The 27,385-nt window shown below is 37.5% G+C and overlaps 1 protein-coding gene across 9 annotated transcripts in view; it reads left to right on the top strand.

Moving 5' to 3' along the window:
• CDH6 (cadherin 6) overlaps nt 1-27,385 on the top strand; it is a 127,618-nt gene that overhangs the window by 87,441 nt on the left and 12,792 nt on the right. For all 9 annotated transcript variants that reach the window (XM_058716384.1, XM_058716452.1, XM_058716390.1 and 6 more), the window contains 6 exons: nt 9,355-9,649; nt 13,117-13,236; nt 15,214-15,381; nt 17,502-17,689; nt 19,768-20,021; nt 25,222-25,358. In XM_058716384.1, the coding sequence (XP_058572367.1) occupies nt 9,355-9,649; nt 13,117-13,236; nt 15,214-15,381; nt 17,502-17,689; nt 19,768-20,021; nt 25,222-25,358 (1,162 nt within the window). The remainder of the gene's footprint in view (nt 1-9,354; nt 9,650-13,116; nt 13,237-15,213; nt 15,382-17,501; nt 17,690-19,767; nt 20,022-25,221; nt 25,359-27,385) is intronic.

Raw genomic sequence — 27,385 nt, forward strand, 5'->3', positions numbered from 1 at the left:
CAAAGCACAATGGGGGAGGGGCAGAGAGAGAGAGAGGGAGACACAGAATCCAAAGCAGGCTCCAGGCTCTGAGCTGTCAGCACAGAGCCCAATGCAGGGCTCGAACCCATGAACTGTGAGATCATGACCTGACCGAAGTCAGTGCTCAACCAACTGAGCCACCCAGGCGCCCCTGAAGTCCTTTCTATGGCCTTGACATTATATCTGAAGTTCCCAGGCAGCAGTGGCAAGTTTGTGAGTTAAAGGTAAAAGCAGAGTGGTTTTTGTCCATTCCCATTTGGGGCAATCATGTGGTGAAGGAGAAGCCCCCTTTTAGCTCTCAGGAGACTTCCTGGGTTTCTCTAGGGCAAGAAAGAAGTGGATGATACCATAGATGGTACCTATCAAAGACAAAGCAACCCTGTAAGCTAGGACCACAGAGCCAAGAGCAATGGAAGAGTCACAGTCAGACATCAGGGGGGTTTCTGATGGCAATGAGGCAGGCAGGATTGAGCTCCTCACCTTTGATCTTGGAGAACTGAGATCATGTTTCTACCTGCCAAAACACACACATGCCACTGAAGAAAGTAATGGATGAGATATTGTCTAGAAATCAGTGGGCCAGAGGGCAGTACAAGGACTGCCCTTGGCTCCAAAAGCCCCCAAATTTCCCTCTGACGCAGACCATGTGAGTCTCTCTCCTTTATACACCCAGGAGGTATCCTGGACTGGATCAGGGGCAAAGAGAGAAAGCAGAAGCCAGAAAGACTGAGATTTATCTAAAAGAGTTATCTAAAGAGACTCTATTATTGAATCAGGTAGACGTTATTGGATTGCACTAAATTATTGACTCGATGTTCAACCTAATATTGAGTTCCTAATACTCAATGGGATTAGAGCTTAAGGGATAAACTATAAAAAAAATAAATAAATAAGGAAGCTGCATCTTCCCTTGCACATCTGAGTGCAGTGTGAGAAAATATGTGACCCAGCAACTCAAGGGAAGGAGTGTTTCTATTTTAGCTGACTTTATTGCTTTTATTACCCCAGGCACATTCTCAAAGCCTCCTCTGATTTTCTCCTACACTGAGCCTTGAAACCATGCCACGTGCTCATACTGGATGCTAAGTCGTTTGTCTCCCATCAGTAATCCTACCTTCTCCAAGAAGTTTTCATAAACCATCAAAGAGCTAACATGTTCCCTGACTCCACCTTGTCCAATTTACAAGTGCCTTCTATGCTATCCTCCGGCTTTTTACTCACCTTATTATTCCTAATACTTAATGACAGTGCTCAAGTGTCTAATCTCTGCTTTTATTCTGTATCTTTTACATGAGTCAGTTTTTCCAAGCCTAAACTGCAAGTTTGCATAAGGCAAGTGTGATTTTTTTTTTTATGCACCATCTCATACAGTCCTTCAGGCCCATATGTGTTTTTAAGTGGCCTTGGTTCATAAAGTTAAATTATTTTTATTATGGAACAATGTTTCTGTGAAATGGAGCATTTTCCTTTCATTATCCATTAGTTTCTGTAACAGGATGATATTTGAAATATAGCGGAATGAATCTTGAAGCTTCTTCACCCTTGACAGGTGACTTCTGTCCCAGCACTCAGTATACTTATAATGGGCAGTGTCCTCGATGTATTTATAACTTGTCTAGTTTTTTCAACAAACCCAATACAAGTTGGTTTTATTATTGTATTAAGATTTAATTGGTTATAAAATAAATATTTTTAGATACGGGGGAACAACTTGAATTCCTCCCTCAGATCACTCATATTACATCACATGCCTAGTGTTGGTAGTAACTGCTAAGTGGTCTGACAGCTTCAGGAATGGATAATCTTGGTGCATAGAGTTACACTAAAATGAAGCAAAACAGTAGATGGAGGACACTAAGATTTATTGATTGTCTTCCATGTGTCAGAAACCTTCGATGATTATCGATATTTTGTCCAATTTTATCTTTACAACATTCATTCATTAATTCCTTAAAATCATTAATTATTGAGGAACTACAATGTGCCAGTAATGTTGGGTGCTGAGAATACAGAAATTAACCAGGCAGTTTTGGTGCCTTCTTTCATGAAACTTGCAATCTAGCTGTTTGCTGATTGAAACATGAAAATAGCTGTGAAACAAGTCATCAAAAAAATAGAATTCTTTAATGGCTAAATGGGGAATACATTGAGCACGTATAGCAGAGGAATCTCAGACTAGCAGCTTAGGGAAGGCTTTCCTGAGGAAATGAAGATTATGCAGACCTGATATATGGGTGAGATCAACCAGGTGAAGTTGTTCAAAAGGACTTTATGCCAAGGGGACCATATGCAGGAGGCCTAGATATGTGAGAGACTAACACATCCTTTAGAAACTACAGTAAGAAGAGTACACTGAAACAAGGAGTGTCAGGGAGAGAATGGTGACTGAGGAGACTAGGGAGGCAGAGACCATGGTGGACTTTGGAGGCCACGTTAAGGAGTGAGGATGAGCACTTTAATCCTGAGAGTAAAGAGAAAACACCAGAGGATTTAATTAGAGGAGAATGGCATCTTCAGAATTAGTGGTGCTATTGTTTAAGTTGGGCTAGTCACAGAAAGGAAAATAGATTGAGAGGAAGTAAGACTGAGTGTGTTAGGAGGGCGTCATTACAACAGACTGAGGAGAAAGGGCAGTGACCTGGACCATGGTGGTGGAAATGAAGGCAAGTAGGTGAGTCAAGGTATATGTAAGAGTTAGAACTTACAGGGGTTTGGTGGCTAATGAATGTGGATGATTGAGGCAGAGGTGAAGGTCTAGGATGACTCTCTGATGGCCTTTACAGAGATGGGACATACAGAGGAGGAGTAGATTTGGAGAGAGGGTGATAAAGTCAGTTGGGAAGTACTGAGCATAAGTTGTCCAAGAGACTTGCACCTTTGTCTCTCTATCTCAAAAAACTGGCCCCGGGGTATAGATACTCTCAAATAGATTTGGGCATCAAGGCCACAGAGGTAATAGTTGAACACAGAAAAATAGAGAGATGATCTCATTTGGAGAGAATATGTGAAATGGAATGACAAGGACCTGAGACATAGGCCTGAGGGTTACCAACTTTTAAAGGGCAAGTAGAGGAGGAATAACTGGCAAAGTTAATTGTTCTGAGTTCTATCTTATAGATGACAGAATGAAATTAAGGAAATTTAATTAATTTAGTTAATTAACAGGAAAGTCAGAATTCAGACCCAAATCTTGCCACCTTCTGAATACTCAGGTTTATGATGAGAGAATAATTTATTGAAGCATTTCTGAGTTAGGCCTCCGGCGAAGCATTTTACATACATTATTTCATTAATTTTCAGGGCAACATTCCTGTAAACTAAGTATCATGATTCCTATCATAGAGGTGAGGTAACTGAGACTTGCAGAGATTAACTAAATTCTCCCAAGTTATACAACTAGTACACAGCATGCATTTCCACCCGTTTCTTTTATTTTTTTTAATTAAGATTTTTTGTTCTTTCATGTAATCTCTACACCCGACATGGGGCTTGAACTCACAACCCCGAGATCCAGAGTTCCATGCTCCACCGACGGAGCCAGCTGGGCATCCCTACACCCATGTGTTTCCCTTGCCCAAGTCCATGCTGTTAACTATTACAATTATACTAGTTAAGGCAATGGTAATCAACGTTCATCACTCATCGGAATTACCTGGAGGTCTTCTTTTTTTTTTTACACTTATTCATCTTTGAGAGGCAGAGAGAGAGCGTGAGTGGGGGAGGAGCAGAGAGAGAGAGGGAGACACAGAATCAGAAGTAGGCTCCAGGCTCTGAGCTGTCAGCACAGAGCACAATGCGGGACTCGAACTCACTGACTGTGAGATCATGACCTGAGCCAAAGTCAGATGCTTACCTGACTGAGCCACCCAGGCACCCCCGCCCCTGGAAGGCTTCTTAAAACACAAATTGTGGGGGGCACCCGGGTGGCTCAGTCAGTTGAGCACCTGACTTCAATTCAGGTCATGATCTCACAATTTGTGAGTTGGAGCCCCGCATCAGGCTCAGAGCCTGCCTAGGATTCTCATTCTCTCTCTCTCTCTCATTCTCTCTCTCAATCTCTCTCTCTCTCTCTCTCTCTCTCTCTCTCAGAATAAACAAATAAACTTTAAAATAAAATTTGAAAGATATTGTTTACCTAACCCTATAATCTCTAAAACAGAATCTACTTCTAATCCCTTCTATGTACTTCAAGCAAGGTTGAATTTCTTCCTGGTATGAACTCTACTCAACAACCTCTTCACAGCCTTCACAATATCAAGATATTCATTAGCATTATGTATAATGCATCATGTAGAGAGATGTATGCATATATACATATATATACACACACATATATATACATATATATATATATACACATATATATGTATATATATATATTGCATTCAGTTCAGCCTCAGTTTGTCCTAACTTGATCATAGACTTATTTTCCTAATTTAAAATAACATTCAATCTATTTAGTAAGAGGTTGTTCTCTCTCTCTCTCTCCACCATAACTCCAGTTTCTCCACCTCAGTCCCCTTCAGACACCTTTTCACAACTGTTCTGATTGCCCTGTGACATCTCCAGTTGTCAACCTTTACATTTCTCAAATGGCCACATCACATTTGCACTACACTCTAGATATTAGCCATAATCTAATTTTTTATTTCAGAAAAAAAAAATCACATAATTCCTTTTCTAGACCCCTTTCAGGCTGTAGCAGATACTCAGTGACTCAGTGACAGACTGAAAATCTGAAACTGAAATCTGCACAATTAGTGTTATACTTTTGAATTGGAGTCAAGGGGCACCTGGGTGGCTCAGTCAGTTAAGCATCCGACTTCAGCTCAGGTCAGGATCTCACAGTTTGTGAGCTCGAGCCCTGCTTTGGGCTCTCTGCTGTCAGCACAGAGCCTGCTTGGGATCCTCTGTCCCCCCTTCTCTCTGCCCCTCCCCTGCTAGTTCTCTCTCTCTAAATAAATAAATAAACTTAAAAAAAATGAATTGGAGTCAAAATCAAGTTCAGAGCTGGCACGTGTAGCAGGTAAAAAGAGGCCGGCACTGCTTTGGTGTTACCCTCTGTGGGCCTGTGTCTGCAACCCCAAATCCCTGTATTTATTTGTCAAGGTGCTGCACTTTAATAATAAATCAATGGAAAAACAAAGGCCCTGAGCTCCTTCTGGAACAAAATGCTACAGGTACAGTAGTAAAAAGTCCTGCCAGCCCCAGATGAGATGTGACTTTCTGGGGAAAGTGGATAATTTTTACTTGATGGTGAATCATTAAAAGTGAGCCAGATGATTAAACTTAATGGAACAGCCACATTAAACTGAAATTAGTAAAAACATGCCTCGGGCAGCCTACAACCTTTTATTTGTTGTTGTTTAACTTCTGCCTTTTACAGTGGCCATGATGAATGACATCACAAAAGAAAAAATCCAATTAAAATCTAAGTGCTCAATAAACCCCTAATGTCTGGTTGCCACCATCACTTTCACTAGCACTGATGTCTCATGTTTCCTCTTTTCCCCAAGAAGAGAGAAAAGAACTGGCCCGGGGGGAGGTGCGTGGAAGGAGGGGCAAGCGGGGAAAGAGCACACAAAGGCTTCCGGAGGTTTCTGCTCCGTGTACTGTATCAGACACAGGCACTGCACCTCGAGGGGGATGAGGCTAAATTGTTTTATTATCAGACAAGGCCTGAGTAAAGAGATGCATTTTCCCACCAGTTTTCAAATGTTGATAAATCAGAATCGGGATCTGCAGAGCAATCCTGTTCATACTCTTCGTTGGCGTCTCTGCTGCCCTTTTATATCGTCTCGGGTGTTTGTTCCATAAGTCATCGGAATGGTCTCTCCTGACAGCTAAAAATAAGTTTCTGATTACTTTTACCTGAATAAATCTTGTGACCAGATGTGGTCTTCACCTACTAAGTGTGCAACAATTACATATCGAGAGTGATGAAAGAACCAGCCGAGGGGCGTCTACAATCTAGTGGGATGCAGAATACAATGTATCACATGGGAAGACAGCGACTGCCACCGGTAGAAGAATACTAGCTTTTGATGACAGATTTTACCTTAGAGATACTATGGGTTTATAAAATTGGGTTTTCAAAGTCCTCACAACAAAGTTCTCAAAGTCAAAATAAGAGCCAAAACATGCTTATTTTGAATGAGGAGCTTAGGAATGGTATCTTAAAATGTGCTCTTACTTCATGTTCGCATAGGAATTAACGTAGTATTTGTACATAGTCTCTAATCAGATCTTCATGATAGCCTGGTCCTGTGGTTCTATTATCCTCATTTTATTGATAAGGATCTTGGCCCAGCGAGGTTAATTGATGCTGCCATGATCTTACACTTGGTGAGCGAGAGAGAATGAGCACAACTCCTATTTGGAACTCTGGTGCGGTTCCCCCCACCCACCCAGTGCCGGGTTTGCTAACCATGGCTGCCCAGAAGCCAGATCCAATGGGCGGTGATGTTGGTTTCATTACTCATGAGTTAATGAAATAGCCTTTTAAAAGCTCTCTTCAGTCATTAGGATTTGACGATGGAGAGTTAAACTTTCCCCAGTGGCTCTTTCTGTGTAATCACGGTTTCAACGTTTCCTTAGCATATCACATTACACAAATCATGGAGTCCTCTTTTGTTTTACATTTCTTATTGCGTTTGTCTCACTTCTAAGCAATTTCCTCCCCGTTCCCATTCATCTTCCATTATTTCTGCCAAATTGCTTTCAAGGCTACTAATTGTATGAATAATATTCTCTTCCTCAAACTCTGCTGTTAACTAGCATTAGCTGTGTGGCTTTGGACACAGTTTCCCTATCTCTAAAAACAAGGAGGTTGCACTGAATAACCTGTAGGGCCTCTTCTTGTGTTCAAGTTCTAATCTTCCGACTTCACACAAGGTGTATGATTTTGGAAATACTACATAAACCGGAGTGTTAATTTTCTTGATTCTGCTATGATGGATTCAATTAGTTCATGCTTCCCAAAGTGTGTCTCTTAGAAAATTGTTCTCGGGAATGCCAACACCCACAAAGGATTCTTTGCACAAGAACGTTCGGGAAAACTAGTTTGGTTTTTTTTTTTTTTTTTTAAGTGATTATTTATTTATTTTGAGAGAGACATAGAAAGTCAACAGAGGAGGGGCAGAGAGAGAAGGGAGACAGACCCTGATGCAGGTTCAAGCCCACGAACCATGAGATCATGACCTAAGCCGAAATCAAAAGTCAGATGCTCACCTGACTGAGCCACCCAGGAGCCCCCGGGAAAGCTAGATTAAATACAGTCAAGTACAGTTTTAAACTGGAGGCAGTGACAGCCTTTAATACGTTAATGTACACTGGGTGACTCCTAAGAAAAAGGCAGAAAAACGAAGTAATCCCCAAACATATGGGGCCGCAGAACCCCTTCTCAGCATTTTAGATAATTGATATTCCATGGGATATCATTTTTTAGAAAGGCTGGGTTCGCTTATTTTAAAAGTCCCTTTTGCCTTGAGAGTTTGTTTTCAAATGTGGTTATAGACACTATTCTGAGCATTTTGTATAGTATTCATCAACAGGACACAGAGTTGGCTTACCTGTTGCTGTTGTTGCCATAACTGTTGTAACATAGCCTATACTATGTTTAGACAGAGTTGAAATAAGGTAGAGCTTAGCTACCTTACCAATAAACTATCTTGTCTGTATGCAGCTAATACTTATAACTGGTCTTTTCAAATAGATCTCCTCAATTTTAATTTTTGAAAATTTATGAATAGAGTTAGCTTATCTGAAGACCTAGGAAAAATACCTTCTGAACTTTTACTAAGGTGGGAAAAAGGGACCCAAAGACACAACAGAAACTCAAAGCTCTGGAAATCATCTCTGGGATAGGCAACACAGGCGAGTTCTCCAAGTTAGAATGATTATCTTTCACTCCAATGGTATATTAGCGCTCATTTAATTCAACCTTTAACCTGACCCATTTCACTGACAGTTAATCTTTTTTTTAATGTTTATTTATTTATTTTGAGAGAGACAGAGAGAGTGTGAGTAGGGGAGGGGCAGAGAGTGAGGGAGAGAGAATCCCAAGCAGGCTCCTCACTGCCAGGGCAGAGTCCGATGCGGGGCTCAATCTCACAAACCATGAGATCATGACCTGAACTGAAATCAGGAGTCAGATGCTTAATCGACTGAGCCACCCAGATGCCCCTCACTGATGGTTAATCTTATCAGAGCCTCCGCCTGATTACCTTCAGGAGAAGGGAACCCACTATTTTATAAAGCAGATTATTCCATTTTAGTCTGGCTCCACTTTTTAGAAGATCCTCTCCTATATTAAATGAAAATCTGACTATTAAATGTTCTTGTTCTAAGTGCCCTTGTAAATTATCTAGTAAGGGATTTTCAAGGCATTGTTCATGGCAACACTTAAGATGTTTCTCAAATGCTTTGAGTTGAATTTCATAAGTAATTAAATAAATATCACATCTTCCCAGAAAAGTGATTATAAACTCCATCACATGAAACTCAATGAGATTGAGTAGCTTCCCTAAATTCACCAAGATAGCAAAGTATAGAGTCAGAATGTACTCCGGTCTCTCTGTTTCAAAAACCAAAATCCTTAGGGCTCCTGGGTGGCTCAGTGGATTAAGCGTCCAACTCTTGCTTTCAGCTCAGGTCATGATCTCACAGTTCATGAGACTGAGGCCCAAGCTGGGCTGTGCGCTGACAGTGGGGAGCCTGTTCAGAATTCTCTCTCTCCTTCTCTCTTTGCTCCTCCCCCACTCACGCTTTCTCTGTCGCTCTCAAAATAAATAAACTTAAAAAAAAAAAAGATTCTCTCTCTCTCTCCCTCCCCCTCTGCCCCTCTCCCCTGTGCACATGCTCTTTCTCTCTCTAAAAAAAACAAAAACAAAACAAAAACAAAATTATTTTCTCCATAGCATGTCACTTCTCTAGTATGTCCAGATACATAAAAGTGAACAGTAGAGTGTATTTGTAGAATCTGAATGCTATGGTGAAAATAGGAAAGTAGTGAAAAGAGTTTCATTCCAACCAGGTTAATACGTCCTTAGGCATTTTGCTATTACTCTGGACTTCAGTGTTCCCTTCTTCAAAACAAGGATTACTACATTTTCTACAAGCTCTGTTCCAGTTCTAGAAATTTCTATGATTATAAGGAAACATATTCATTAATGAATGGCATTACTATTGAGGATTTAAGTAAACAATAAGAAAAAAAAAAAAAACCCTCAAACCTGCCTCCCTCAGAAAGGAATGAATAAAAGTTAACAAGACAAACAGTTTAGAATCACATGCTTGACTTTTACTTTCTTTAATTTTTTTTTTCTACACTAGTTACATTCAGACCAGGATAGAGGAGATGGATCACTTAAATATATCCTTTCAGGAGATGGAGCAGGAGATCTCTTCATTATCAATGAAAACACAGGAGACATACAGGCCACCAAGAGGCTGGACAGGGAAGAAAAACCTGTTTACATCCTTCGAGCTCAAGCTATAAACAGAAGAACAGGGAGACCCGTGGAGCCCGAATCTGAATTCATCATCAAGATCCATGACATCAACGACAATGAACCAATATTTACCAAGGATGTTTACACGGCCACTGTTCCCGAAATGTCTGATGTTGGTGAGTGAGATGTGATTTCAACCACATGATGTCTCTCCTCTAGTACGTCAACTGAATAAAGAATCCTAGGAGTGAAATTTACTGAGGTGAATGAATGTAGATGCTAAATTCTAAAACTATCATATTTCAAACAATCCCTTTATGTTTCCAAATATTACTCTAGTCTCATTTTATTATAAGAAAACAGCATTTCCTCTAATGATGAAGGGATGAAAAAATGTCAGGCAAGAACAGGAGGAAGAAAGAGATATCATCTCATCTACTTCCTGCCTCCCCAGGTGCCCACCCTGGTCCTCAGGCTGAGAGACAGCAGCCCTCTCCACCTCTCTTAGCACATATTGGTACTTGGCTTGAGGTTAGGATCTCTCCAGTGTGAAACAAAAGCCTGAGTTTACATTCCAGACTGGAGAGTAATGACAGTTGCTTTAAGTAAATATGTGTTTGGGAAAGAGACTCAAAGAAAACTTAAAAAAAAAAAATCCATAATTATGCAGGGGTTGTTTAGGGGATGTATCCTTTACTAAGTGATGGAAATTAAGAGATTTTCATGACATTAATATGATGAATTAATATTTTGTGCACAATTCTACTACCAATTTTAAAGTTAATATGTATGCTTCTAATTTGCTTAAATTGGGAGGTCAACACAATTTAAATTTTAAAAAATCCTACTGACATCACTCTTAGCCGTATTAAAATACTTAATGGGAAACAGTGACAAATTTTAAGCTACCTGAATAAAGGGTTATTTTTATTTTCATTCGGTGTCAAATTCAAAAGGGCTAAATTACTTAATAATAACTCTTCTATAATTCTATGAGTCAGATATCAGAGGCATTTTAGGTCACAGTTCCAAGACTTAGAAAAACCTAATCTATGGAAATGATTGTAAACCATCTAAATCTTTCTCATGAAGAAGCTGCTCGTCTCATTACTTAAAACCACTTTGTTTCATCAGAAAAATCACAAACCATCAGCCAAGCAAAAGAGAGGGATTAAAACTCTTTTAAGAGGAAGATTTGTTAGGAAAAAAAATATTTTTCCTCTATGTGGTAAAAGTAAGGAACAATTAATAAGCAATAGTCTCAACATCAGCACCACCCAGCAAAAGAGTTTCCAGAAAACAAAATTTGATGTGCAAGGTGTCACCCCCACAACTATAGAGGGTGCCATTCACTTTTGAACTATGTTAGAATTAACTATGTATTATAAATATCTGGGGGCAGCTGGACGTAACATGTCTTAAGAAAGGGAAGGCTCGGGGCGCCTGGGTGGCGCAGTCGGTTAAGCGTCCGACTTCAGCCAGGTCACGATCTCACGCTCCGTGAGTTCGAGCCCCGTGTCAGGCTCTGGGCTGATGGCTCGGAGCCTGGAGCCTGTTTCCGATTCTGTGTCTCCCTCTCTCTCTGCCCCTCCCCCGTTCATGCTCTGTCTCTCTCTGTCCCAAAAATAAATAAAAAACATTAAAAAAAAAATTTTTTTTTAATAAATAAATAAAAAAGAAAGGGAAGGCTCTTTCTAATTTGCATACAGGTACAGTTATATTCATATTAACCATTATCATAAATGAACACGTCATTATTATCATATAAAAAGGCATCTTAATCCTACATTACAAAGTGGGATAGCAGCATGGTGATATAAATGGGCTTTGGGTGTCAAACAGACCTGAATTTGAAACTCTACTAATAAGCAGCATCTTGATGTCTCTGATCCTTCAGTTTCATATCTACAAAAAATAAATAATAAATGTCAACAGCTAAGGATTACCATGAGGATGAAATGAGAAAACAAGGGCAGAGCCCCCAGTACAATATCTGACAACTAACAGGTGCTCAAAACATCTAGATAATCATATTATAAAAGCATTCAAATTTTATATTGATGTCAAGTAAGAATGTGGGTGTTAGTTAACTACTATTAGCTCTTGCTCTGAGGTCATATAATGCTTTGTCCCCACCTTCCTTCCCAAATTACAAGGATGGGTGTTCGATCTCATGCACCAACATGTTACATCCAGAGCATCCACCACAGTACAATATATTTGTTCAACAAACGGGATTGGTTAGATATTACAAAAGCAATGTAAAACTTCTAATACTCCCTGAATGTAACTTCCCTGTCCTTCCCATGGACAGGAGAACTCCAACAGTATGCTTACTGTTTATCTGATATGAATATCAAAAGTCAGCCATAAGATGATCTTCATCAGAGTAAGGTCTTACCCTTTTTTGGAAGTCACAGATCTCTTTGAGAATCCAATAAAATCTGTGGATCTTCTCTTCAGTGAAATAAACATGTAAGCATACACATAAAAATCTGTGTGGAATTTCACAGGGGTCAGGAATATTTTGAAGGTTATTTGGTGACTGCAGTCCTTAAAACAAGAATGCTGATCTAAAACATCATTGCCTTCTCTGTGCATGTAATTATAATAATTTTTTTGGAGTTAGTTTCCAGATGTGAATTTTCTAGTATTCTAATAATTCTTTAATCCAACACTACCTCTTTTAAGTTTCAAGATCTTTCAAACTCTTAGAATTATCAGATAGATTTATCATTTAGGATGCTTTTATTGAACAGAAAACCCAACTCAAATTAGTTTAAACAAATAAAAGTATTTAGTGACTTAAGTCATACTTAGGTCAAAAATAAAATGGGCTTTTGAGATGGTTTGATTTGGGTTCAATTATTTCTCTGAAATTTTCTGTCATATTCAGCGTTGTCCTCAGGCTGGCATCTCTGAGGTCACAAAATAGCTGCTGCATTGACAGGCGCTACATCAGCACATTACAGTCCAGGAGAAAGAGCACTCATGACACAGAATTCCCAAGAAAATCTCAAGTGGCCTCATGATTGGACAACCCCGAAACTAATCACTGTAGATAAAGCAATGCAAGATGCTGATTGACTTAGGTCTGGATAACTTCAAAGAATGACTATAGCAAGAGTCCAATCAAATCTCATCTTTGGACATTAGTTGAAATTGGTTTCACCCAAGGTCATGGTTATCCCATGCTTCTCTTTAACCTAACCCTTACAACATTTATAAATGTTGATCACACTCTTTCAGAATGAGAAGCCAAAGGCTTTTAAAGAAATTTTTAATGTTTATTTATATTGGAGAGAGAGAGAAAGAAACTGAGTGCAAGCAGAGGAGGGGCAGAGAGAGAGGGAGACAGAACCTGAAGCAGACTCCAAGCTGTCAGCACAGAGCCTGATGTGGGGATTTGAACTCACCAGCGGTGAGATCCTGACCTGAACCAGTCGGACGCATAACCCACTGAATCACCCAGGTGTCCCGATAAATCCAAGGCTTTTTAACCCTAGTATCATCCTGAAATTCTCAACTTCTTTGTCAAGATACTTTTGTACAGAAGTAAGATCACGCTTTCTCTATCTGTGTGTGCGTCAAGGATCCACATGGGTCCTTGATTTATTTTCAATTCATGTTTCTGTCATTACAGGCACATTTGTTGTCCAAGTCACCGCAACTGATGCTGATGATCCAACTTATGGCAACAGTGCTAAAGTTGTGTATAGTATCCTACAGGGGCAGCCCTATTTTTCAGTTGAATCAGAAACAGGTTAGAATTCCTTTTTGATCTTCTTTTTACAATCCATAATTTCAATTGATTTAATAAAAACAATTTATTAAAAAAACAATCAGTGTAATTGAATATTCTTAGATTCATCTGCCAAATTTTACCAGCAATATGTTTGTAAACATGATATCCATATCATTTTAATTCAGAAATCTGACAATGGATGTTTCATCCATTTTACTTATATAGGGTAAATTCAGAAAACTTATACAATGTTAGTTTTTTCTTCCAGTTTGGAGTGAACCTAAAAACGAATACCTCCTGATAGCCATTAGGGCTATTTACAAATATTCCAATTCTTCTTTTACTAGTTCTTTGGCATCTCTCTACCCTGCTCTAAAGGTAGATATAGCCATGAGATTTGTTTGGGCCGGTATATGTGGCAATGATTCAAGTCACTTCCAAGCCGAACTTTTGGACCTGGTGCACAATCCACATTCCTTTCCTCCTGCCACAGTGATCATGGATGGAAACAAATGTTGGCCTTGGTCTCCAGCCTGGATGTCTGTTACTATCAGCAGAGCTTCTTGCTGGCCTCCTCAGAGCATGAACAAAAAATTAACGTTAGCTGTGTTAAGCCAGTAAGATTTTATCATGACATTGTCTAGCTCGTGCTGATAGCATCCTAATAAACAAAGTGGATTCCTTAATGGAATTCTTTTTTTAACCCCTCATTTTTCTGCATTTTATCCACAAAGTAGCATACTATCTTCTGATGAATTGTTTCTTAGGAAATATTGTCTGTGCTGTACGGTAAATTCTACACATATTTTTGCTATCATAATAGGAGTTGAATTCCTTTTCTACATTTCCCAAGCATCCATTATTGTTAGTAGAAATCAAAACTTTTCTAGGTTACCACACCCAGTTGTAAATTGATGTGTTAAGAGGTGCAACGAACTTGGAAAGAATCCCAAGGAGAAAGAAAGTGTTGAGTTGAAAAACAATGAGGGTAAAAAATTAGAAATATTCAACGTAAAGGACAAAGGCTAAGGTGATCTCCTCTATTTAAATAGAGAAGTCCTGTTATTGGAGAACAGACACAGCTGCACTTTCACTGAAGCCAGGACTATAGGAATAAAACTGACCTGTTGTCTGAGGTGTTCGTGTTAAAAATAAAAGAAAAAAAAGATATTTTCAGCTTCATTAGTTGTTAAGCACTGGAATGTGCTACGAGAGAAGGCTATAAAGCCTTGAAAGCCTTTAAAGCCTATAAAGATTTTTGAAAGAATGTTGTTAATTTAAGCATAAAGCCTACACAGAGATTAGGCAAACTTTTAGAAGTTCTTTCAACTACTTATTTTATAACTACTGAACAACAGAGATAAAATTAACCTAACATAAGAATGAATGTTGGTCGCTGCTGGGACCAGTTGAACTAATGCTCACATCAGCTTTAGGAAAACTTAAGTTCTCTAGGATCATACAGGATGATAATTATGGGAGAACTGAGCTGTGTTTTCTTCAGACCATAGTTTGTGGCTTAGAAAATCCTCTGAACGTTCATTATGGGAGGTATATTTGATGAGCAATTAGCTGATTCAGTAAAGTAAAGCTCAAGAGTCAGTTCAAGGAAATGACTTCCTTAGCAATTTCCTCATAGTACACTTAAATGTCTTTTATCAAGCAGCTATGGTAGTGTAACACTGTACCACATGCCAAGTTATATTTTGCTATGTTATCTTATAACACATGATATTTATACTAACTACAATCTATACTATTACAGATATGACTTGTACTTATTCTTGTATCATAGGTGTTTTTAAAATATATCTATCTCCCCTATGTGGTTATAATTTCCTTCAGGATAAAGGCTATCTATAATCATCTTTATGTCACCTATTACATCCGTATAGTGTTTGAGTATTGTGGATGACATCTACGTTTGCATAAATAAATGATTTGATAAAGTATTTTTAATACATCCCTTTCCACTTCTGAATTTCGCATCCATAGGTATCATCAAGACAGCTTTGCTCAACATGGATCGAGAAAACAGAGAGCAGTACCAAGTGGTGATTCAAGCCAAGGATATGGGTGGCCAGATGGGGGGATTATCTGGGACCACCACGGTGAACATCACTCTAACTGATGTCAACGACAACCCTCCCCGGTTTCCCCAGAGTAGGAACATTTGATTGAATGAATTTCTTCAGTGCACTTTTATAAAACTCTAACTTTAAGAATGATATTTATTTTCCATTGTTATTAATTATCAATATTAATGAACTTAGGAATAACCATACTTTTAGTAGTTGAATGATTTATAATATGGTGATAGTTGTAAAGGTAACACCATTGTTTTATTTTTCCTTATTAAAAAGACTACCACAGACATAAATTTGCTTGCGCAGAACATATGTATACAAGAATGCTCCTATTTGTAAGAAAAAAAATTGACTTTATGTTTTGTGAATTTAATCAGTCATTTAATCTCTTTTAAATCCCCACAAAGCTTTATAAGGGAGGATTTATCATTTAACTGTTTCTAAAAATACAACTGGGGAAATAACCATGTACTTAATCCATTTGTAATCATAAATAGTTTTCTATATTATGGTTAATTGAGATACCAAAAAAATCATCACTATAATCATTAACCCTCATGGCTAGATAGGAAAAAAAGAAGGAAAAACAACATTCTTAAATGCCTACTTTGTATAAAGCAATATACTAGAGCCCTTCATACAGAGCTCTTGAAAGAGGGTACTGGTTTTAATGTAATTTTTCTTCCAAGAACAAAATTCTTTTCTGACCACGATCTAAGAAAACTACCTAAATCCTGTCTTCCAGGAGAAAATAGCTGCCCACCATTAAAAAGAAAGCCCACCTTACCCAATCATGGCATATCTTTCCCAATGCTGGTCACCTCACATGGGCTTCTTTTATAATAGAGATACACATGGATCAACCAGAACTGTTACATTTTCTTTAATTTTTTTCAAGTATTTACTCATAGCTAAATGCAAAACAAAAAACAAAAAACAAAAAAAAAAAAAAAAAAAACTAATTTCTGATGTAACGGGTAGAAGATAGGTTTTAATGGCCCTAAATTTTTTTCCCACAGACGCCTGAAATGACAATATCAGAATTAGCAATACTTCGCCCCAAAACCTCCTTTTCAATATGGGAATTCCCCGGGGAAGGATAACAAAAGGATACGTCAGCACTTAAATACCACAGGGACACTACCTCACTTTGCTTTCTCCGTGGATAGCTTGGGATCATTACTGAATACTATACCAAAGCACAGGAGAGAAGAATAACTCTAGAGGAAAAACTTGGCTTGTTTATCATTTTGCCAAGGATGAGCCCAACACTTAATGGGCTATGATTGAATATGACTGAATGACTATATTTTAGTGATATTTAGTGATATTTAGTCATAGTCTTTTTCCAAAATAATTTGCACAGATGGTTGGCAAAATGTAATGGGTGAGAGTAAAATGAGTTTTGTTCTGACACTTTTTTGTCGTTATTGTCCTAAGTACATGCTAGTCTGGCAGATCTAAATTGAAAGCCACATGCAGTCTCCTTAAACTAATTTTGCAACATGAGGACATCGGAAAAGTGTACATTTATGAAATATAGGTTTTAAATCAACAACACAAATACAAGAATGGGAGAAACCTACGCATAGAAAAAGTACTGTAATGAAATTTAAAAGAAAGATTACTTAAAGAAACAATTAGGAGCTTTCTCTCTCAATGTGTCCATCTGTATCCCTAACCACAGCCAGACCAGCTCCATGTATGGGTGAGAGTGTCTACTTGGATACATTCTCTAGATCGCTGTCATTTATTTTCACCTTCAGTTATTATTAGCAAAGACACAAAGAACCCTTTTAAGAAATACCTCGTAATTGGCTTAAAGTCATAGTTCAGGTTAAATTCTTTTCCGTTCTTTCTGCTAGATTAGTTAACAGGGGCTTGAAACCTTCTGCACCCTTCTCTAGCAGCTTAGTCTTTCTCGCCATCATACCATGAGCCTGGAGACCTATTTACAGGACAAGAAAAGTGTTCTCCATTTGCAAAGAGACGGGTCATGACAGAAGAAATATTCTTAGCAATCATGAAAGTAAGGATGTAAGGAGAATAGAGCGCCATTAATTATTGCAAGGAAAGTACAAACCTGCCTGCATCCCTAGTAATGTCTGAAAGAACTGTTAGAAAATGCGGTTTGTCTTTATTGTGATAGAGTATCCTTCATCCGTGTTTGACTTATATCTGTCTGGTGATTAATAGGTACATACCAGTTTAAAACCCCTGAATCTTCTCCACCGGGTACACCAATTGGCAGGATCAAAGCCAGCGACGCTGACATGGGAGAAAACGCCGAAATTGAGTACAGCATTACAGAGGGAGAAGGGCTGGACATGTTCGATGTCGTCACCGACCAAGAAACTCAGGAAGGAGTTATTACTGTCAAAAAGGTAATGCTGTTTGTTAAATACCATACAAACGAGCACATTCACTTCTCTCTAGTCCTCGAGTAACCGAGACAATTATATCTCACATGAACATTCCTCTAGATTCTTGTTTTACTAATTATTTTTTTTAATGCCAAGTCTAATGGTTGGCTTTTAGAGGTCCTTAATAATCTGATTCATTCATTCATTTCATACTTTTAATAAATTTTTATTAAGAACCTCCTAATAAGTAAATAAATGATAGAAATAAATGGTGTACATTAAAGTACATAAAGTAAATATAGTCAATGAATAATAGACAGTGTTAGGCACTCTTCTAGATGCTGGAGGTGCAATGGTACATTCAACAGAATGGTGTCTGCTCTCACAGAACTGCCAATCTAAGGGAGAAAAGAGACAAGGAAGCAAATAAACAAAACAAATGTGTAACGAAATTCTGATACATGCTTTGAAGGAAAAGAGTAATGCAAGCAGTGATAAAGGTAGCCTGAATTAAAGACAGGATATAAAAAGACCACAGAAATAAATTAAATAACACAAATCTCCCATGAGCTGTTTAGCTACTTTTTGGAACACGATAATAAATTTTTTATATTTCTGAATTCCAATTTTTGTCCTATGTACTTATTCACTATTTACCGCCCCCCCCCAAATTGTCTAGCATCACAGAGCAGTACACAGAAGTGTGGCAAAAATTTAAAACCAATAAACTGTGTGCTTCAAAGCTAAAAATTGTTATTTTTGGTGAGTTTTTTTAATAACTGCATTTTTATCATGTATGATATAACATTTTCTCTCTCCTTTAGCATACTTGCTGGTAAAAATAAGCACAGGTAGATGTAAATAACAAGAAAATCCTTTCCTCTTAAGCTTTGAATTACATGTCTTAATACCTGGAAACACAATAAAACATGTTTAAGCGACATCCAGACCAATGTTTTATACTATAATATAATTAGGAAGCCCATTAGTGTGCATTAACCTTTTTAATTTTCTTGGTGCCTTATCAGATTCAAACTGAAATTTTGCCTAGCCGACTAAATCACTTTCACTAATGTCTTGATTAATTGTGTTTCTAGTGAGCCTTGTCATATCATCATCTAAAACTAAAAGTCAGCAATAAGCATTTGGGTTCACTATGTCTCCAGAAGCAGAGATACTTTTTCTAAAGACCTCTGACAACAATGATCATTACTTTCGTTGGCAAGTAATTAGCCCAATGCCCTTATCAGGATATCACTTGGAATATTTTATCAACTCATGCACATGCAAAAAAAAAAAAACAAACATATTAAATCTATTTTATCTGAATGAGGAAGAGGAAGTCATGATGCAAACCTGTGGTTCTCAATTCTGGCTGCACATTAGAATCACTGGGGGAGGTATTTAAAAGTATAGATTCCCACCCCCACCTCAGATATTTTGGTTTAATGATCCAGGGTGGGGTCCAGATACTGGCAATTTTTTTTTTAAGTTTTTTTTTAATGTTTATCCTTTTTTTAGAGACAGAGACAGAGTGTGAGGGGGGTGGAGGGGAAGAGATAGAGGGATACACAGACTCCGAAGCAGGCTCCAGACTCTGAGGTGTCAGCACAGAGCCTGACATGGGGCTCAAACTCACAAACCGCGAGATCACGACCTGAGCTGAAGTTGGAAGCCTAACCGACTGAGCCACCCAGGTTCCCCAATACCAGCAAATTTTAAACACTCATTAAGTATTCAATCAAAGTCAGATTTGCCAATTTGCCCCTAATATGGCTCCCTCTAGTCAAATACAAGAAGTTTCTTTACAGGGGGTCCTTTTTTATACAAGACTCCTGCTTCCAGGTTCTCTTCCCTGTCCGTTATACCTTGCACCCTTGCACCCACTTTCAAGGCAATAGTGGGCATGGTTTCAGCCCACAATTTTCATCAGGATGGTGTGGCATCTCATGCCTTTGGCCAATATCACAGTGTGTGGTGATGTCTCTAAGCAATATAACCACATTCACTACCCATGATTTGCACTAAAAATGCCTTATGTCTCGTCTTTCTGTGTCTTGGCTGCTTTAAATATGTCTCTTCTCCCCACCCACCCCAAGGTCTTGGACTTTGAAAAGAAGAAAGTGTACACCCTCAAAGTGGAAGCCTCCAATCCTCATGTTGAACCCCGCTTTCTCTACCTGGGTCCATTCAAAGATGCAGCTACGGTCAGAATCATGGTGGAAGATGTGGATGAGCCTCCTGTCTTCAGCAAACTGGCCTACATCCTACAAATAAGAGAAGATGCTCAGATAAACACAACCATAGGCTCAGTCACAGCCCAAGATCCTGATGCTGCCAGGAATCCTGTCAAGTAAGCACACTTCTGAGACATGTCTTTTTCATAAACTTCAGTCGATTGCTATTCAAGTATCACCTGCAAGTTAGAAAATTAATGCTTTCTTCCAATTAGATATTTGTATCTTCCTGAAAAACGACTCTAAACAGCATCTTTACTCTCCTTGCTCAACAATTATTTTAGCAGCAGCATAAGCCTAAAAAAAACCCACAAAATTTGGGGGGGAAACACAAAATGATCTATAGGAGCTTACTGCTTACATGAAAATGGTATAAGGTAATAGAACAGAATGGCCTGGAATTTTTCTTGAAGGTCTTACATTTGTCAAACAGTGGCATGGAGAGAGCATTGTGATTTTTAATAAACAAGACACCGGGCCAATAGTCTGTTTTTCAAGTGTGGAAGAATCTATCCTCTAACACTTAGAGGCAGAATTATGCTCCATTTGGACGCGTAATTTTTTTCATTTTCAGACATGGATAAAAATAAGAATCATTTCATGATATATGTCCGCGAAATCCTGGGGAAATTAATAGAGCTGAGTCCTAATTTATACTATGTAAGCAAGCTCTATTTTCCCTATACATTCCTAATACCTTAGCTGTAAATCATGCTGCAAGAAAACCTCATTGCTCTTTGAAATCACAGATGCTTCAGTATTCTAGAATTTTATCATGAAGGCACTGGAGTCAACAACTTCCAGGCTTTAGTCAGTAGCTTACTTGACTAGATGAGAAAACTGCTAAATCAGAATATCATTGTGTAAATTATCCCCTGTAAAAAAAAAAAAAAAAAAGTAAGTAGACTAGAGGAACTCTTGCCAGTGAGCCCACAGATATATTCTGATCAGGGTACCTGCCTTATGCCAGGCATGTTCCAGGCTTTAGAGATACAACAGAGAACAACATCAAGTCCTAATCTCACTAAGCTTACATTTTAATTGGGGAAGACAGAAATAGGCAAACAACAAATATGTAATATTTCAAGTGAAATACATTGTAAGCAGTAAAATAAGGCAGAGTATGGAAACAAAGAGTATCTGGGGTACTATTTTAGATAGCATGGTCAGGCTTGCCCTTGGTAGGAAATCATTTGAGTAAAGATTTGATTGAAATGAAAGGATGAACCATGGTGAATCTGGGAGGAGAATGTCCAAAGAAGAGGGGGAAATGAGGGTAAGGTCTGATACCAGAGTTTGCTTGGCATGAAGAGGAGTAGCAAGGAAGCTTACAAAGCTAGAAGAAAGTGATCAAGGTGGGGAGTGGTTGGGAAGGTCTGAGGCAACAGGAGGTTTGGTAGGTGGTAAGTGTGGCAGGTCTTAGGGACATCTGAAGGTATTGGTAAAGACTGAGTTCTATTCTGATTGAGGTAGGAAACCACTGCAAAGCTTTGAATAGGAGTATTACCTAATCTAAACCTAATTTTTAAAGAGGATCACACTGACTGCTGCATGACAAATATTACTGCAGATAAAAGATTTTGAGGTTCTAAGGCATTTTCTAACTTTTCAACCATGAGCCCTTTGTTCAAATGAAACCTGATAGCAAGTCCCACATCTAAAACACAAAAATGCACTGACTTACTTTCAGGGAATAGTTTTAAATCATTGGGAAAATAGACTCTGTTGTTTTGTCATCCTACTTGAATATCTATAGACTCCTTGAATTGGACTGTGGTCAACCCAAAGTAGCCACATGTAAGCTCCATGGATCAAGTGTTCTATATACATTTCATATTATTAATAAGGAAAATGAATGATGGCCTTTGCTTGTATAACACAGATAATTTTAAGTACTTTCACAACTATTCTGTCACTTGGAGTTTGTCCTGTGTAAGGAAAAAAATCTCAGCAAGTCAATGTCAAGACTAATTTAAAAATGTTAATGCTGGAAGTTTATATAAATACGAGCTTTGTTACCTCTTTGATCATTCAACATGTTTTTAATTGAAAGAGATAATGTCTCCTGGGAATTTAGGCTGCATTTTTATGTCTATTTCACTTTTTATAATGAATACCATTTTAACTCACTGCATTATTTTATGTTTTATTAAAGGAAGTAGCTAGCTTGTCAGACTGGGTTGGCTGTCAGCTAATTTTAAAGTTTTCTATGCCAGCCTTTTCTTGGTACATATGGATTTCATATATAGATATAGATTTAAGGATAAAAATACCAATAAGGATAAAGTAAGGATATATTGGTATATAAATGCATATTCCAATAAGTCCTTTTATAGGATAAAATTGATTCTTATATTGGGAAAGTATATCCACACATAGTTTTTGGTTATCCAAGATGTAAATATTGAACAACTAGGTGCTAGACAATGTTAAGTACACAATTAATACTAGAGATCTCCTCCCCCCCCAAACATTGATTTATCATTATGCAGATACAAGTTTTTAATTATTTAATTACATAAAATAATTTTCTTCCAATAACTGTATCAGAAATGCCCCTTGACTTCCATGAAAGGGTATTATAAAATGTCACTCTGAATAGATATTATGAAAAATTTACCTGCAAACATACTTCCTTTCCTGACCTAAAATCTCCCTGACTTGAGAGGATACATTAGAAGACAAATTATTGAATCACAGAATATAATAAATTTGGGGGGGAGAGCTACCTAGCAAAATAATCTGCTATAATCATGTTAAGATTGATTACCTTGTTCCTTATCTGTTATGACTACAATTAATATGACTGGACAGTAAATATACTAGATATGAATTGAAATTACTTTGGAAAAAAAACAACAAACAAATAAGGGTTCATGTGCAAACATCATTTCTAAATAATGTAGAAATCTGAAGTTTCCTATTACTTTTTTAAATCTCCCAATTAAGGGGGAAACTCATATACAGTTTTGGTATTTAAATAATTACTTTCTCTTTGGTATTTAAATAGTTACTGCCTCCAACTAACAATTCTTCACCCTGTACCCTTTATTTCAAAGACTTGACTGGAAAATATTGCTTGTAAAACTTAAAAGTATAGCAGGAAGAAAACAAATAACAAGAAAAGATTACTGCTGTATATAATTGTAAGAGCTTATAAGGACAATAAGCAGTGCATCTTAAGCTCAATTTTTTCATGAAGGAAAAAACATAGGCAAAAAATGTAGGCAATGATTAAAGTTCTTAAAGAGTCTATGAATACTGAAATTTCCTTTTTGGGAAATTAATTATGTGCTATAAATACTTGTCATTCTCAAATTAAAAATGAAGGCAGGTGATCAAGTTCAATGCTGTTGCCTAAATCCTTAATAAACATTGATTCATGACATAAATTGCAAAAATAAGAGCTGTTTCATCTGTAAGAGATGAACACTTAATAATAAAATATTAGGTTTATATAAACTAAAATTAAAATTCTGAGGTGGCCTGAGATACAGATATAGAGATAGAGATAGAGATAGAGAAAGGTATATAGCTTTTTTGAACTTCATTAATTCTCTTTAATACCAGGTTTAAATAGCCTACAATAATCAAATATCTACTTTATTTAGACCCCTAATTGATGACAAAAATATATTTTATTAAGATAATTCACCAGTTCTATATTAAAGCAAAATAATCAATTGGAATAGAAACTACAAGTTAGTAACAAGAGTTTATTTTTCTTGGAGCATTCATAATAATTCTACATGTGTATGAGTAGCTAGGTCATTTACTTAATTGTATTTCTACTGAGCCAACATTCAGAATCTAGCTGAAATGGGCAATTCTTTCCCCTAATGACCTTAACATATAAACTCTCTTCTGAGTTTTCTCTTTAATATCCCATACATAAAACAGAGTACATACATATTTCCCCATATATAGCTATTCCCAAAACTAGTAATAAATTTATAAAGAAGATAACATTTCTCAAAATTTACTAGACTTCCGTCAATTTCGGTGTTGAGAAAACTCTGTCCTTTAATTTCTAAGATACCTCTTGGTTTTCGTTGAATTCTCTTAACTCCTTAAATAGTTATCAAGTTCCTACTCGGCTCTGGTACTGTTCTGGGCACTGTTCTGGGCACTGTGAGTCTTCATTCTCCCATCATCTTTTTTTTTTTATGTTTATTTATTTTTGAGAGAGAGAGAGCATGAGCGGGGAAGGGGGAGAGAGGGAGGAAGACACAAAATCCAAAGCAGGCTCCAGGCTCCGAGCTGTCAGCACAGAGCCTGATGCAGGGCTCGAACCCACAAACTGTGAGATCATGACCTGAGCTGAAGTCAGACGTGTAACCGACTGAGCCACCCGAGTGCCCCCTTCCATCATCTTTTAAGTGATTCTGTCCTTAATATTTTTCTCCCTTCACTGGACCTTCTCTTCCTAGACAATTGAACAGGAAATCTAAGTTGTCAATCTAGCTCTTTTGCTTCCCAAACTTTCCTTGGGCATCTCAGCTTCAATACCAAAACTGGAACTTATGATCTTCCCCAAATCCTGTTCTTCTCTTGTACCAGCTGGGACAGCACCAGCCAACCATTCTCCTCAATTCAACCAGCAATCTTTATTAAACATGATTTGGATTAAAATCCACTGGTATATTCACATTGTTCTTAGGACAAATCCCAAATCCTTGCCGTGGCCACCCCATTCTTCTGCAGTCCAGCCTCTGATTCTCCCTCCAATTTCATCTTTCTCCCTTTCCTACCTCACTAACTGCAGCCACACTAGCCATTTTTTGCTTCTTTCAACACAATGATTTTAAAATAAAATGGATAATAGAAAACTAGACAAATAGCCCTACTTATGTACATGAACACACACATATACATTAAAGTTCTAAGATTCGAGTTAAAATGTATTAATATACAAACTAGATACAAATTACATATAAAAAAAACTTCATTGTTGATTTTCAAACTCATGCAACTTGTCTAATGGGTTTACATTAGGATCTCAGTTGTAAAGAATTAATTTTCCAGAATGCTTTACTTAATATTAAGTTATAGATATTCAGATATGTGCTACAAGGTAGAAAAAATTCATGTAACAGACATTCTTGGAATAGTTTCAGGGTGTGAGAATAACAAATACAACAAGGACCTTTCTAGCATTGTATGGGGACAGATGGTACACTTGTGGTGAGCACAGCATAACATATAGATTTGCCAAATCATTATGTTGTATACCTGAAACTAATGTAACAGTGTGTGTCAACTATCATTCGATAAAAAGAAAAGAAAACCATTCTAAACTCTACTCTGCATTTTTAGGTATTCTGTTGATCGACACACAGATATGGACAGAATATTCAACATTGATTCTGGAAATGGTTCAATTTTTACGTCGAAACTTCTTGACCGAGAAACATTGCTGTGGCACAACATTACAGTAATAGCAACAGAGATCAGTAAGTCTAACCTCACAGGGCAACTGTCCCCAATTGATGGAGTGAGTGTCCCAGCAAGGGCTGGTGAAGCAACGCTGAAATTAGTCACCATGTACTGATATCCTATTCGATACCTATTGAGGGAAAGAGCCCTGTAATGATTTGTAGTGATGTTTCTTCTAGGCATGTGCTCATTCATTCACAAATGCAGAGGCAACTGTGGATGTTATGTAGTTCAGAAATAATAACATGAGAATGTACCTCTCAGATGAGGTTGAATTGGTACATATGGGATTCAATTCCAAAAAGCTTTATAAATCAGAACATTACAGAAGCAGCTGAAAAAATGAACTCATGGTTAGGATTGGTGGGGAGGAGAATCAAGTACATTAAAAACTGTAGGCATTACTTAGAAATATCTCAGATATCTATCTCCTGGCTTTCTACAGAATTTCTATTTCAAAATCATTACAGAAGTAAGAGATATAAATTTTAGCTTTTCCATTGTACACCAAAGTGAGCAATCCAAACCACCAAGTAATCAATAAAATGTTTAGAGTGAATTTTATGGAAGTCACCATGAAATTAAAGGCAAAGAAAAATAATGCCAAATGAATGCTTCAAATAAAATGATTATACACAGTGAAAATTGTGTAATGTAAACACAATGTGTAGGCCTAAGTACATGAAGGAAAAAGTATTTTTAAAATAACATTTAAATGTTTAAAAATAGGCCTCTAAATTATAGCTCATTTTTTAGTTTTTGTTTTTGATTTTAAAAGTTCAAACATTTTTAGCTCAGTTGGGTATCTGGTGTGAAATATTCCATGTCTAGTGGTATATTACAGTAGTTTTCTTTGTCAACGTAACTCATGAGATTTGAAATGGCTGAAGGATATTGAATAGAATAATAAATAACCAATATGGGCAAAATGAAGCATTGCCTTGTGATAATGTTAAGAACTCTTAATTAAAAATTTGTTAGGTAGGAATACGCTCTTCAGAATTTATGTGGAGGGACTAATGCAGATACCAATGGCAGAGCATACTTAAAGCTTTAAAATTACAAAATTATTTTTCGCACTGAAAAGGACCACTTTTTATAACATCATGAAATTTTATTTTTTACTGAAGTAGTCATTTCATGCATATTTTAAGCTTTGTGCCTAATTTTTTTTTTAAGATTTAATGTTTCTGTGATATATTTGAAAGTACTTACTAGTGATAAAGACCTTTAAAGACTTCATCTTTGGCAATCCCAACTTTGGAAGACTAATGTGGGAAACATTTTAGATGCAAAGGAACTTAAGAATCTTATTGTCTAAACTTCTTAACTATCTTTGATGCAACAGAAGCCCAGAGCTTATGTGAAACCAGCCCACTCCCATTCCAGGGCCTTGGCATTTACTGTTCCCTCCCTCTGGAGAGCTGGAAATATTCACATAGCTTAATTCTTTTTATTTCGTGTCTCTGTACAAATGGCATCTCATGAGATGAGACAGAGTGGTTATCCCATGCAAAGTATCACCTCCATCTCTCTCCAATCCCTTTCCCTGTTTAATTTCTCCATAGCATGTACCATTTCACAGTTTGTCTGCCCCCATTAGAATAAAACTTAGCATACAGGATTTTTGTGATGTTCCCCATGTGTCCCAGCACCCCAACTAGTGGCTGGCACATATGAAAAATTAGATGATCACTAAATATTTATGAAGCCAACAAACAGATACGTAAGTGAAGTGAATGAAGAGGGCTGAGTTCAGAGGTTCTAACTCCTGATTCTTAGACCAGGAATCTGTCTTCCACAGTACCCCAGATACTTCACTTGTCCCTGATTGTCAAACATGGGTGCTGCTCTCTCACTATCCTAGGTGAACGGTCTGGGCTTGGAGTCAGACAGACCCAAGTTTAAATCAAGGCTCTACTTCTCACTCATTATCTCTGTGAAGATGGACAAATTACCTAACATATCTGTGCATCAGTTTCCTCATCTATACAATAGGGGCAAAAACTGTATTTACAGAAAAGGTTGTAAGGATTAAATAAGA

This window comes from Neofelis nebulosa, chromosome 1 (genome assembly GCF_028018385.1).
Source record: "Neofelis nebulosa isolate mNeoNeb1 chromosome 1, mNeoNeb1.pri, whole genome shotgun sequence".
Classification (NCBI taxonomy): Eukaryota; Metazoa; Chordata; class Mammalia; order Carnivora; family Felidae; genus Neofelis; species Neofelis nebulosa.